Source organism: Littorina saxatilis, linkage group LG4, assembly GCF_037325665.1.
Source record: "Littorina saxatilis isolate snail1 linkage group LG4, US_GU_Lsax_2.0, whole genome shotgun sequence".
NCBI lineage: Eukaryota > Metazoa > Mollusca > Gastropoda > Littorinimorpha > Littorinidae > Littorina > Littorina saxatilis.
Genome location: NC_090248.1, coordinates 9,498,472 through 9,514,020, shown reverse-complemented (window position 1 = coordinate 9,514,020; position 15,549 = coordinate 9,498,472). Strand labels below are relative to the sequence as shown.

General features: G+C 42.6%; 1 protein-coding gene across 1 annotated transcript; it reads right to left on the bottom strand.

Moving 5' to 3' along the window:
- Positions 1 to 6,521: 6,521 nt before the first annotated feature.
- Positions 6,522 to 12,014, bottom strand: LOC138963649 (uncharacterized). The gene is made up of 4 exons (XM_070335495.1): positions 11,988 to 12,014; positions 10,710 to 10,872; positions 7,479 to 7,572; positions 6,522 to 7,080 (listed from the first exon to the last, which is right to left on the bottom strand). Exons 1-4 carry the CDS (start codon positions 12,012 to 12,014, stop codon positions 6,867 to 6,869), a joined length of 498 nt encoding a protein of 165 aa, XP_070191596.1. The 3' UTR covers positions 6,522 to 6,866.
- Positions 12,015 to 15,549: the final 3,535 nt, after the last annotated feature.

Genomic DNA, 15,549 nt, shown 5'->3' with positions numbered 1-15,549 from the left:
AACGACGACTGACTGACAGGCTACAGAAGATTTTGACCGATGACACGCACCCACTCAGACCTGAACTTGACAGCAGACGGATAGACAGAAGCTTAAGATTTAGACAGCCATACACAAGAACCACACGCTACAGAAACTCATTCATTCCATCTGCAATTCACATCTTCAACTCTCAGGTGGGGCGCTAGGTGCTGGTGCTGTCGCTCTGACAACGGCATAATCTTTACATCCTTTTATCAGTTGTTTTTCTCTGTTGTTAGTTATATTGACTTATAGGATACAAATGTGAGAAGATAATGTGGTTAAAGTGTGATAAGGTGATAATGTGATATAATTTTTAAACAGGCAATGCATTGCTTCTATTTGTAGGCTTATTTTAGTAAGTGTGTGGGTACAATGTTTGCGTGTAACGATATGATGTGAATATGCGATGTGAATGTTACTACATGCATGGTTGATTGATTGATTAATTGATTGATTTTACAGACACACAGTCAAGCTTGTAATTTCTCTTTTAGAGATGAATAAAGATTATTGTCTTGTATTGTATTGTTCTGGCTCCTCTCGACACTTCCTCTTCATTCCAGCAACCATTACTGAAGCGGCGGCTAGTTCTGCTTCCAAACTTGAAAGGCGCGTGGGAATGCAGACCTGGGGTCCTGTAAAAGTCAATTATGAATATTTTATTTTTGTACACAACATATTAACACTCACCGTGGCAATGACACACACACACACACACACATACACACACCCGTGACACACACGTACACGCCGTAATACACACACGCACAGTACACTGGCCACACATATACACACACACACACACAAACACTGACACACGACTAACACACACACACACACACACACACACACACACACACACACATGATAAACAAACACACATAACACACACACACACACACACACACACACACACACACACACACACACACCGTGGCACTGACACGGAAACACACACATATACACTAACATACACACACACACTGACACAGAAACACACACATTCACACGAACACACACACACACACTGACACACACACACACACTGACACACACACAAGCAAAGATGTCCGAACAATTGCACCACCTTCTTTATCAGTGTTATGTCCCGGTCAGTAACGCATCTTGATGCGCAAGCCCCATCCCGGCACCTCCAGTATATAGTATCTAGTCTGGCATAGTCCTTCCAGAACCGATGTCCGCTAAGCAAAAGACCGATTCTGCCTCTTTTTACATTTAGTCAAGTTTTGACTAAATGTTTTAACATCGAGGGGGTAATCGAGACGAGGGTCGTGGTGTATGTGTGTGTGTATGTGTGTGTGCGTGTGTGTGTGTGTGTTTGTGTGTGTGTGTGTCGTGCGTGTAGAGCGATTCAGACCAAACTACTGGACCGATCTTTATGAAATTTGACATAAAAGTTCCTGGGTATGATATCCCCATACGTTTTTTTTCATTTTTTTGATAAATGTCTTTGATGGCGTCATATCCGGCTTTTCGTGAAAGTTGAGGCGGCACTGTCACGCCCTCATTTTTTCAACCAAATTGGTTGAAATTTTGGTCAAGTAATGTTCGACGAAGCCCGGACTTCGGTATTGCATTTCAGCTTGGTGGCTTAAAAACTAATGAGTGAGTTTGGTCATTAAAAATCGGAAACTTGTAATTAAAATTATTTTTTTATTAAACGATCCAAAAACAATTTCATCTTATTCTCCGTCATTTTCTGATTCCAAAAACATATACATATGTTATATTTGGATTAAAAACAAGCTCTGAAAATTAAAAATATAAAAATTATGATCAAAATTAAATTTCCGAAATCGATTTAAAAACTATTTCATCTTATTCCTTGTCGGTTCCTGATTCAAAAAACATATAGATATGATATGTTTGGATTAAAAACACGCTCAGAAAGTTAAAACGAAGAGAGGTACAGAAAAGCGTGCTATCCTTCTCAGCGCAACTACTACCCCGCTCTTCTTGTCAATTTCACTGCCTTTGCCGTGAGCGGTGGACTGACGATGTTACGAGTATACGGTCTTGCTGCGTTGCATTGCGTTTAGTTTCATTCTGTGAGTTCGACAGCTACTTGACTAAATGTTGTATTTTCGCCTTACGCGACTTGTTGTTTCTATCGTCTCCATGACTGTTCGTTTGAAAACAGTGAATTGACTCACAGCAAACTGTCCGCGATCTTTACAATCATTGTCACACACACACACACACACACACACACACATACACATACCGCGGGCACACGCACGATCAGGTTTATTTCTTTATTTGGTGTTTAACGTCGTTTTCAACCACGAAGGTTATATCGCGACGAGGGAAAGGGGGGAGATGGGATAGGGGAAAGGGGGGGGGGGGGGAGATGGGATAGAGCCACTTGTTAAGTGTTTCTTGTTCACAAAAGCACTAATCAAAAAATTGCTCCAGGGGCTTGCAACGTAGTACAATATATGACCTTACTGGGAGAATGCAAGTTTCCAGTACAAAGGACTTAACATTTCTTACATACTGCCTGACTAAAATCTTTACAAACATTGACTATATTCTATACAAGAACCACTTAACAAGGGTAAAAGGAGAAACAGAATCCGTTAGTCGCCTCATACGACATGCGGGGTGCAAAGAAATAAGGATGTGGAAAAGAAGACTTTTGGTAAGTGAAATAAAGGTGATGGATCCAGTCAGATAGAAATAAGACAACAAGAAAAGAATTGGAAAACTGCAGGGAATAGTAGGGAGAGTTTTCTTGGAAGGAAATATAGGTGAAAGGACTGGTAAGGCAGAAATAAGACAAAAGAAGAGAAGAAACAGAACCGTTAGTCGCCTCTTACGACATGCTGGGTAGCATCGGGTAAATTCTTTCTAGTCCCAACCAATATGGGACTCCCCCTAACCCGCGGGGGGTACGATCAGGTAAAATCATACGGTCAAACGAGACTGTCCAATACGGTCAACCGCTACAACGTGTCGGTTACCGGCTGTCACGGTTAACTGGGCGGCGGCTACATCAATCATACGGTCAAACGAGATACGGCCAACCGGCGGACCCTAACCATTATCACTAAGTGACGAGCTGTACATATCAAACCGATTCCTTTATAAACCACGTATAACTGAAAAAAGTTAGCTATTAGGGTCATAAAATACGTAATGATGCATCAGCTTCCCTGACACTCGGGTCCGCGTCTGGTGATCAGTGGGTCGGAACGAGCGGCAAGCAAAAGAGCAAACGGCTAACTTGGTTTTTTTGTCCCCAGAACTAGTGTCTATTTGGGACATGACGTGGTTATTTGCTAGGAAAAGCACAATTTTATGCACCAAGATTTCAGAGGCAAAGGCACCCGAAATTAAACTCGGCATATATATGTGTAACCGAGTGCCGAAACACCACAATCACCTTTGGAGGCGAAGTCCAATCAAACAGGATTGAGAATTTAAGATCTTACTTCTAAAAACTGTTATGCATTCGCAAAGGAATCCATGAACATACAGAGAGATGATAACATCGTTTATTTAACGTCACTCTGTAAAAACATTGGCGACATTTGTCTCAGATTAAAAACACACACAGGCGCGCACACAAACTTTCCCTTTATGTACAGTGGTTCACCACCCTCCCACCCCCCGCACACTCTCGCTCATCTAATTAAAAATGGTAATAAGAGATACTTGGATATAAAATGGTATTCTTAAAGGTTCTGATAAAAATATAAAGTAGCTATATGAGAAGCAATGCCACGTCAGCCGCAGCAATGTCTCTTCATATCCAGGAACCAAGTGGGTGCGTGTGCACAAGTCCAGCGATAAGTTTGGGACCTTGCCACCCAAGGTCTTTATCAAAACTTAAAAGATAGCTTAATTTTTCATTTGGGGTATTTGGCAGGATATTTCTATTCGAGTTTATAAACTGAGTCAGGGGTTGAAAGTGGCATGAGTTCAAATCACACTCCAAAGTCAAATGAGCAATGCTGAGGTCGGATTGACAGGTGCATTTAAGCTCTAGAAATTGGTAGTTCCCAGCTTCTGCCCTTAGGCGGTTAATCCTTTTTATTACACGTGGGCATTCATTATAGATGTTCATCTGTTTTGATGGGGCTTCCCGGACGAGCCAGCCAGAGCTTATAGCCGTGTGCATGTATTTGTTCCTCCATTCTCTCCAGAGAAGAGAGTCTGTAAGGCTACTGATCTCAGAAGCAGACAATGGCAGGTCTACCTCGGAGGCGCCTATGCCTTGGGCAGCTTCTTTAGCGGCTCGATCTGTCTGCTCTCTCGTTGCCAGGCACGTTCACGTGTGCTGGACACCAGACCAGGTTAATCTCACTTCCTTTTTATATTTAGTCAAGTTTTGACTAAATATTTTAACATCGAGGGGGAATCGAAACGAGGGTCGTGGTGTATGTGCGTGTGTGCGTGCGTGTGTGCGTGTGTGCATGTGTGTGTGTGTGTGTAGAGCGATTCAGACTAAACTACTGGACCGATCTTTATGAAATTTGACATGAGAGTTCCTGGGTATGAAATCCCCGAACGTTTTTTTTTATTTTTTTGATAAATGTCTTTGATGACGTCATATCCGGCTTTTCGTGAAAGTTGAGGCGGCACTGTCACGCCCTCATTTTTCAACCAAATTGGTTGAAATTTTGGTCAAGTAATCTTCGACGAAGCCCGGACTTCGGTATTGCATTTCAGCTTGGTGGCTTAAAAATTAATTAATGACTTTGGTCATTAAAAATCTGAAAATTGTAAAAAAAAATAAAAATTTATAAAACGATCCAAATTTACGTTTATCTTATTCTCCATCATTTGCTGATTCCAAAAACATATAAATATGTTATATTCGGATTAAAAACAAGCTCTGAAAATTAAATATATAAAACTTATTATCAAAATTTTTTTTTCGAAATCAATTTAAAAACACTTTCATCTTATTCCTTGTCGGTTCCTGATTCCAAAAATATATAGATATGATATGTTTGGATTAAAAACACGCTCAGAAAGTTAAAACGAAGAGAGGTACAGAAAAGCGTGCTATCCTTCTCAGCGCAACGAATATCCCGCTCTTCTTGTCAATTCCACGGGCACTGCCTTTGCCACGGGCGGTGGAGTGACGATGCTACGAGTATACGGTCTTGCTGCGTTGCGTTGCGTTCAGTTTCATTCTGTGAGTTCGACAGCTACTTGACTAAATATTGTATTTTCGCCTTACGCGACTTGTTTTATAATTTTATTTGCCAGCTCCTTTATGGCAATGACAAGATCCTGTCTTTTTGATCTTTTGTTAGTTCTTAATGCTTCAATGGCTGCTTTGGAGTCAGAGAATATAGCTATCTTTTGAGGAGGAGTGTTCTTGAGGTTGAGATGAACAAGCGACATGCAGATGGCAAGGAGCTCAGCTGAGAAGATCGAGTTTCTGTTGCACAGTTTAAATTTCCCAGTCAGGTCATCGCTGGGGATTACAAAAGCTGCGCCAGCCTTCTTCTTGTAAATACAGAGAGACAAAAGCCACCAGACCCCATCACAAACAGAACTCTACAATCCACAGGTGTTGCCTTTCGAGCTATAAATAGCTCACAACTTCTAAGGCGAACAACTCTGCAGAGTCTGCTGCCGTGAAGGGCGACGGTAGTCTCCCTGTCACATATGGATCCCTGAAGAGGAAAATGTCTGACCTTTCTTGTGTATTTCGGGCAAACAAAATTGACCTCAGAAATCGTAATAAAGCGGACACTTTGTTGTTTGTCTTGCCTTATCTTTAAAATGACGCAGTGCAAAAACGCTTTTTTTCTGGTGCCTGTGCAGGCTCGCACGCTGAGAGTAACTCGGAATTAACAATAACCTAGCTTGCCCCAGCCTGCTAACGTGTGGTCTTACACAATCAAGCACCCCAACTGACCTGCGCCCAGTCACATTTTGCCTCCGCTATCTTTCACACCTTGGTGCTACCTCCTTGAGAATTGTCAGACACCGCTGATATTTTTCTATTTTGAAGGCATCCCTGCTGATAAGCGGCGGCTTGTTCTTGGTTTTAAACTAATGATTTTTATTTTAAACGCTTGTGTAAACGAAAAAAACATTGTTTGGCGGCAATGCAAACTCAGTAATTAGTGATTGAATAAAAACTGACACCAATCAGAGGGCCCCAAAGGGTTTAAAATCGTGATCGTGAGTTGGCGTTTTTTGACCTTTCTGTGACCGTGATTGCCGAAATTTTCATTTCTGTGATCGTGATGGGACTTTGCCCGTGATCCATGATGACAAAAAAATCAAGTCTCGTGATCGTGATCGTCATTTGTTTTCGTGATCGTGATGGGCATTATTGCAAAGCATTTTATTTTCAACGTACATTTTTCACAGCTGTATCACTTTATGATCCTCTATTCGTCAAGGTGTTTGTGATCGTGAAAACAAAAATCAAGGTAACTGTGATCGTGAAAGCTAAAATTTCCCTTCCCGTGATCGTGATGATACCCCCCCCCCCCCCCCTTTGATATCGCTGAAAGTCACGTGATGCTTGGCGACATCGGTAAAATTTGATGTTTTTCAATCTTTTTTGATATTTCTTAGAAATTCGAGTATGGTTTGCAAGTTTTATTGAAAAACTCCACCCTGTGGGATTCCCTGTATACAGGGAATCCCCCTCCAGGAACTCCACTTACAGGGAATCCCACTCTTTTGGTCGACATAGACCCCATCAGCGTTATTGTACGTCTATACATATCTCTGGTCTAATCGATGTGATACTGCCACTATAATACTTCATAACAGCCTTTCAGGGAAAAAATATACACTCAAAGTCAGGACTCGAACACAGGCCGCACGGCCTAGCGTGTAGGGAGTTATCGCATGCGTTTGACCGGGAAGATGGCGTTGTCATCGGAGACGACCCAAGCGACGCCGTCAAGGCCAAAGTGACCTGGAGGTGGCCTCGTTGAGCGTTGAGTTCGCCAAGGTCGTTTCCAAGGCCAACCGCGACGACCTTGACCCGATTTGGTGGTAGCAGGCTCGGCAGGAAGCGGTTGCCATGGGCGTACACGTTTGAGGAAAGGAGCCCTGGAAAACAGCGGTGTTGAAAATGTGAAAATACTCGTAAAAGACTGAAGTTAATACTGACTGCGTCCCGGTAGTTCAACTCACACGTGGACAGCTTATACGCACGCACGCACGCACCCACGCACGCACGCACGCACGCACCCACGCACCCACGCACGCACGCACGCACGCACCCACACACACACACACTACACACACACACACACACTGGCACTAACACACACATACACACACTGACTGACACACACACACACACACACACACTAACACACACACACACACACACACACACACACACTGACCCAAATATCACATCACATCAGCCACACCTTTTGAGGAATTGTTTGCGTACTTATTTGGTTGCAGTTCTGGTTTGTGGTTTCTTTTTCAGTAATCACCTTTTGACGCAGAGCACAACCAGAAGAATTGACAGAACCAACACACCCAGAAGGACAGCAGCCGCCGTTACCATGGGAACCAACCATTCAGGCACTGAAACATATCACATCAACAGATCACAAAGTCTTTGTTTCATAAGTTCAGAAGAAAAGACTGTCCAACTTTCGCAACCACGAACACAGGCAACTGGGCAGAGAAATAAATCTTATAATCGCGCTTCGGTCCATGGTTTGATCCATGTTTGTTTTTTACATTTAGTCAAGTTTTGACTAAATGTTTTAACATAGAGGGGGAATCGAGACGAGGGTCGTGGTGTGTGTGTGTGTGTGTGTGTGTGTGTGTGTGTGTGTGTGTGTGTGTGTGTGTGTGTGTGAGTGTGTGTGTAAACTACTGGACCGATCTTTATGAAATTTGACATGAGAGTTCATGGGCATGATATCCCCAGATATTTTTTTCATTTTTTTTATAAATATCTTTGATGACGTCATATCCGGCTTTTTGTAAAAGTTGAGGCGGCACTGTCACACCCTCATTTTTCAATCAAATTGATTGAAATTTTGGCCAAGCAATCTTCGACAAAGGCCAGACTTTGGTATTGCATTTCAGCTTGGAGGCTTAAAAATTAATTAATGACTTTGGTCATTAAAAATCTGAAAATTGTAATTAAAATTATTTTTTTATAAAACGATCCAAAACTACATTCATCTTATTTTTCATCATTTGCTGATTCCAAAAACATAAAAAATATGTTATATTCGGTTTAAAAACAAGCTCTAAAAAATTAAAAAAATTAAAATTATGATCAAAATTAAATTTCCGAAATCGATTTAAAAACAATTCCATCTTATTCCTTGTCGGTTCCTGATTCCAAAAACATATAGATATGATATGTTTAGATTAAAAACACGCTCAGAAAGTTAAAACGAAGAGAGGTACAGTAAAGCGTGCTATGCAGCACAGCGAAACCACTACCGCGCTGAACAGGCTCGTCAGTTTCACTCCGTTATGCACAAGCGGCGGACTACGGTCATTGTGAAAAAAATGCAGTGCCGTTCAGTTTCATTCTGTTAGTCCCACAGCTTTACTAAATGTAGTAATTTCGCCTTACGCGACTTGTTCTTTCTTTAGTGAACATTCGCTCAGTTAAAGCTTTATATTTACTAATTTTCCTCAGATTTCCAAGCGAGCAGAGTGGCCGCGGGGATAAGAGCGACAGTATTCAAACACTGTCAACTCCCGAGTCGTGGGTTCGAATCCCACTCCTGTCAATATTTATGTATGTTTGTGTGTCTGTACGTGTGTGTCCCGACCGCTGCAAGACTGGTACCAGCGTGATGTGCATGTGCATGTGTGAGTGTGTGTGAGTGTGTGCTCGTGTCTGTGTGTCTGTGCGTGTGGCCGGGTGTGGAATGAAATGGAAGATTCAGTCCCGTGCAAAGCGCGTCACGGTGATGCCAGAGTGAGAGTGGAGGTGCCAGACCGGTGCCAGAGTGAGAATGGTGGTGTCAGAGTGAGAATGGTGACACTCAGAGTGTCGGTGTCGGTGTCGGTGTCGGTGCGATAGTAGGGAGATTCAAAAGACAGCTCGTTTCGTTTGGTGAATGAGTCACCCCGCGAAACGGAACGTGAAACGAGACGGCATAGGCCACAGACAAGATTTAGATGTATTCACGTTTCGTTTTGGAATGAAGGAAGGGCGATAAATCTTCAAGTGAAATTATCACGTCTGTCCTCGATCAGAATGGGGAAAAAAACACCTAGGAGGTGGTCCAGAATCGGGCATACTTTGATTATTTTCAGTCCAAATAAATCACACAGACTTTGTTTATACAAAATCACATACGAAGCCGGAATAAAAATTCGATGCGATGACCTACTTCTGCTTCGCCATTTGCTTTCTCACCATGAAGTTGGATAAATGTACCAGGATCAGCACCCTTCAAAATATTTCAGTTCACAACAGTTGTCTACCTCCAATGAACACATTCTCAGCGCTGAAAGACTGTGAAAGGGTTGATGAATCTAGCAATGCATAAAATGGCCAACAAATAAAACTGTTAGTGTGCAAAAATACTCACAAAAGTTGACGAAATATTGTTCGTTTTTTGGGGGTGGAAAACGTGACTGCGTTTTGACGTTCCACGTTCCGTTTCAGTTGACCTTCACCTTTCCAGCGAGAGACTCCCGAAATGATGACGTTTACCACAACTTCAAAACGAAACGTCCCGACGTTTCGTTTATTAAATCTCCCTATTGAGAACGTTGACACGTGAGAGTGTATATTCCCAGAGTTAGAATGATAGTTAGAGTGGGAGTGCTGGTACCAGAGTAAGAATGGTGTCGTGTCAGAGTGAGAGTGGTGCCAGAGTGAGAGCGATGACTGATATTACAGTGAGACTGTCCAAGACCGGTTCCAGACTTTCCAGAGTGAAAGTGCAGTTGTCAGACCGTTGCGTCGACTGTTAGGAGTAAGAATAGTGGTGCCACGTGGAATCGTTGAACGTACTATCTTTGTGAAAAAATGCAGTGCTTTTAATTTCATTGACATTATAACTGTGAGTTCGACAGATTAACTAAATGCATTACTCTCGCCTTACGCGACTTATTTTCCTTCTCTAACAATAATTTTAACGGGTACACTTTTAATTAAAGACTGTCCAAAAGCATGCTTACTATTAAGATCCCAATCTCACAGCGAAAGTCTCAGGGCTTGGTAACATGAATACGCGCTTGCAGGACGGACGCAGTGGTAAGACGTCGGCCTCCTAATCGGGAGGTCGTGAGTTCGAATCCCGGTCGCTGCCGCCTGGTGGGTTAAGAGTGGAGATTGTTCCGATCTCCCAGGGCAACTTATGTGCAGACCTGCTAGTGACTTAACCCCCTTCGTGTGTACACGCAAGCACAAGACCAAGTGCGCACGGAAAAGATCCTGTAATCCACGTCGGAGTTCGGTGGGTTATGGAAACACGAAAATACATGCCTACCCAACGAAAGCGGAGTGAAGCTGACTGTGCTCTCAGAGTATAGTGTGGGGAACCCAAATGGGCAAACGAGCTCACACGTCACCAGAATTTCTGGAACGCTGAAGAAGAAGAAGCAGGAAAAAGAAAAAGAAAAAGAAAAAGAACACCCCCCCCCCCCCCCCGGTGAGAAAGCAGCCCGAATTTGCATGGGGGCAACCTCAAAGGACAACATCAAATCTTATCCTCCCTATCCTCTTAGCCTCTTACCTGGATCAGGTGGGGGAGGTTTCTCGATGATCACCTGTTCACATACGATCAAGCCCTTTGGCCCAGTCCAACCCCAGGATGCACCACAGCGAATGAAGGCACCGCCCGAGATCTGTCTGAACCCGGGGCTGCAGGTGTAGATCAGCACCCCCGGCACAAACACCTGCGACAGTCGTTTTCAGTTTATATTATTTTTATTTTTCCTGGCTTCTGTTTGCATCTTTCTACATCCTTACACGCCTGTACTCTTCCATGGATTGGCCTGGTTTTTTTCCCATTGACTGTATTTGTCCAAGTCTTCTTCACTTTTCCCGGCTTTTCAGCCTAATTCCAGTACGAGTTAGCCGTCAGAGGACATAATGGGGTTATGCGCTCTCTGACTTATAAACTATGACTTCACAGAAACGTTTTGGAACGTTGGCAGTCTCTTTGTTTTTGGACTTCACAGACTCTTGAACTACCCCCGGGAGCTTCAGTCCACTTTTTCTAATCTATCTCTTATGTCTCAGGAGATGACATCGCTATAATCCTCTTCCCCGTTTCCCAAACCCAAGTTTGTGGACGTTCAAGCGATTCGTGACAAACACTACTGTGCAAAAACTCGGGAGATTTTATTCCAGCATATTCCCCCGGACAAGATTTTTTAACTTTTTAGAGGAGATCAAGAATTTTTACAAAATTTGAAGAAACAAATGTGGAAGTTATCAAGTTTTAGAACCTTCTCTTTACAGCAATAGACCTGATTGTAAATAATTTTAAGCATGGTGCTTGCCATGTGTACTGAGGGAAGAAAAAAGGTGCTTCGGTCTTCAACCGCAATATCAGCTGAACAGACGATAAACAATATTGTCATTATTTTCACGAGTTTTCCTTCACTAACACCTGGGAAATAAATCTCATGTTTCCCATGCAATAAATCCCCGGTTACCATAGTTGCAGGAACCAGGAGATACATGGATAATCAAAAGCAAACCCAGTAGAAACGCTCGGGGATTCTTCGGCTCTTTTCATTGGCGTTTCCCAAGACCTAGACAGACGACACTGCTTTACAAAGTTCCAAAAACGAACTGGCAAACTGGCACAAAGTTAAAAAAAACAAAGGATTACTGTACTCACCAATACAAAGACGACACAAGACGATTACGAATTTTCGCTTCTGGAAGCTTCATCAGGAAAAGAACACAAAAAACAACAAAAAGCAGACGCAACACGGAACGAACAGGGTTTGAAAGAAAATGGAGAGGAACACGAGGGGGTGGAATACTGAGAGGAACCTACAGAACTGTGCATCCTCAAACCTGACATACTTATCCCAACATTCTATGAACTCAAAACACAGAAAGTTGCTTTCACACGCCAGCTGTGATTGCAACAACGTAAAACATGTATTATCAAAACGGAACTCGTGTTTCAAAGCATGGCTCCCTGTGTTGATTTGGCACTTATTTTCTCACTACCAAAATGATGACAAAAACGGCCTTGGTCAAGAAATATGAAACAAAAGACGATATGCCCCCCCTCGGACCGACAAAAAAGCTGGTCTGTCAACAACCCATCAAACATCTTATAATAACCAACCAACCGACACAAACCCCACCCTCACCCACCTCAAAGCTAGCATCAGGTGCATGAAGAGGCAACTTGTTCTTGCACTTCAGATGGGCCCACGGATCTGGAGTTGTCGTCGGTTTCGGTGCCCGTGTTGTAGTCGGTCCTGATGGTGTTGTTACTATTAATGATGACATCATGCTGGCAGAGGGTGACGTCATTAGATCGGACACTGACGTCGGAGTGACTGTTGTCAGGTTGAATGATAGCAGTGTTGTCGGTTCTGTAGTGACGGCGCTGTCAACAGTGGAATAGGAGACGTCAGCAAGCTGAGACGAGATGTTGACGTCAATGTAATATGACGACATGTGAAGATTTTCTGTGCTCAGGGGCTGTGTTGCTGTGAAAATCTGACTGGTCTGCAGTGTTGAGTCCAGCGGCTTTTCTGAGTTCGAAGGTTCTAATGATGACGTCATTTCCACAAGTGACGTCAACGAAGGAAGGGTAGATTCTGGTTGCAGAGTCAGGTCTGAAAATTCTGTCGTCGACGGGTCTAAGACCAACGTCATGCTGTCAATATGTGACGTCATCGATGGAAGCGGGGGAGATGACGTCATAGCGAGAGCAACTTGAAATGTAGTCGACGTCAGAAGAATTATTATCGTCCCCATCGTAAACATGAGTTTTCTTTTGCCCTGAAACAATATACACAGGCAATGGCGTTATCCATTGGTATTTGACAGTCTACATAGTACCATCATCTTTTTAAAATGTATTTATCTGATCGCCTTTGAATAAGATCGATGCTGAATCGGTCTCACTGGACCCTCAGGATCTCAAAAGAAGAAAATAAAAATAAAAATATTAAATATAAAAAAAACACCGACTCACTTACTTTTCGTATCATATGCTCTGCTGGAAAAAATAGGATAACGTTTGCTGGAGGAAGAAAGCAAGACAAGAAGAAAGAAAGCAAGAAAGAAAGAAAGTAAGAAAGAAAGAAAAAAAGAAAGAAAGAAAGAAAGAAAGAAAGGTAGACAAAGAAAGGAAGCAATTAGACAGATCAGTAGACAGACAGATAAAAAGAAAAGAAAGGATACATAATAAAACAACCAATATAAACATATTCGAATCTAGAGGTATCACACATACCTCCAAATATTAATGCTGTAGACTCCTCACTTCTGACAAATCCATAGAATCTTGGCGTTGTTGAAGCACATTTCGCTTTGGGCCGTGGGACTTTTTTTCACATATGAATCTTCTCCGACCGTGTGAAACTTCATTTGATCTTGTCGACCAAACCTTCTTCGACTGTGTGCCGATAATTTACAACCACTGTTATCGTTGTTTGCATTGTAATAGTACGACCCAAGAACCAAGGTTTTAGAATTACTATGTGAGTGAAAGCTACTGTAAATTCTGGAGACTTTTATTTGATCTACACATCGATTTGATCGAGGAAAAATTCAAGTTTAGTGTCCCGAAGTCAACTCTTTCCACCGACGATAAACTGTGCTTGTAAATACGTTCTTTGTTCATGAAATAAAGTTTACAGAATCAACTAAGTGTCAACACAAATTTGCATCAGTCGTAACAAAATGACATGTTTCTCTCTGTGTGTCTTTCTAATGCGTCTTGTAAAATAGCACATCTTCTTGAATTCTTGACACTAAACCTGAAAACTACACTTATACTGGGGTAGGGGAAGCGGGTGGCGGCGGGGTGTGAGAGCGAGAGAAAAGGTAAATGCGAAATAAGACACAGCAAAATCATTATTTAAACAAAAATAAAACAATATCGAGGTTCAATAAAAAAGGTGTGATACGAGAATCAGAAGAGTATGTGTGATGCTGGGGATCGGCGCACTAATAAACGGTAGTAGCTTAAAGCCCTGTTTTCTGCTTTGAAATTTAAAAAAAATACATTTTCTTCATCCTGGTGTGGTGGTACAGCAATGGCAAGAAAAACTAATAATTAGTTTTTGCGAGGCAAATTGTCGGACAGGATATCATCGTCATGTGAACAAAATAGGCCGTCTGCCGGACAGTGGGAGAGAAGTCTACATGAGAAACCCGTCGAGACTGATCGGCGTGGAATACTCTTCTTAATCCGCCGTTAAGAGCAATTGACATCGGCAGTGTTTAATCGGCGGTTTCAGTTGAACAAATTATGGCCACTTGACGTAAGGCAATGCCTAGTGCTAGACTGGGGCACAGTTGCGAGGTCTGTTGCAACAGTCAGAGTTTGATTTACATTTCTTTATTGTGAACACCGTCGCTATGTTCGCAGTACGCGTACATGGGAACAAGGCTGAAATGTTCTATTCTTCACTAAGTGCAGTACAGAGTTGTTTTTACAGGTCGAAATGATCCGACTCCATGCCTGTGTAGTACATTCGTGCTGTCTCTGTCACCAGTTGCCTCGCACAAACTGACCTACCAATATACATACGAACGCCCACACGCCCGCACACGTACACTGTGACGCACACACCGCGGCACGCACACACGCTCGAACACACACACACAAACACACACACACACGCATTCATACACACACACACACACACACACACACACACACACACACAGTCATGCTCACACACACACACACACACACACACTATATTCTTGTATTCATTGGAATACACTGGATTCCTCAAAGCCCAAAAAGAATGTATTTAATTAAAAAACCCGATTAATTAAGCTTGCATTTAAAGTAGCATGCATGCAAGTGGGCTAAGTGCACATCAAGGCTAACCTAATTAAAACGCCCAAGTGCCTTCCCTGCGGACAAGCTGAGATCTGTTAATATTAATCCGCTCCGACTACGGTAATCCTGATAAATAGAGCGGAACACTAGAGATGTGTCTAATATTATAAATCCACGTCGTCTGAGTTCATAATTGACTCTGATTTGATGTCATCGCAGGTCAGGAATAATACGGTCAACTGTGTACTTTTGTAAAAAAAAGAAAATAGGCCTACTTTGTCGGTAGTGGCGACAAAGCGTGTGTGAACTTTTGATTTGTGTGTGCTTCTTTCTTCTTCTTCTTCTTTGTTCATATGGGCTTTTAGACTCCCACGTTCACTCATGTTTTTAGCACGAGTGGATTTTTACGTGTATGACCGTTTTTACCCCGCCATTCTGGCAGCATACGCCGATTTCGGGGGAGGCATGCTGGGTATTTTCGTGTCAGTTCAATAACCCACCGAACTCTGACATAGATTACAGGATCTTTTCCGTGCGCGGCTTGGTCTTGTCCTTGCGTGTACACACGAAGGGGGTT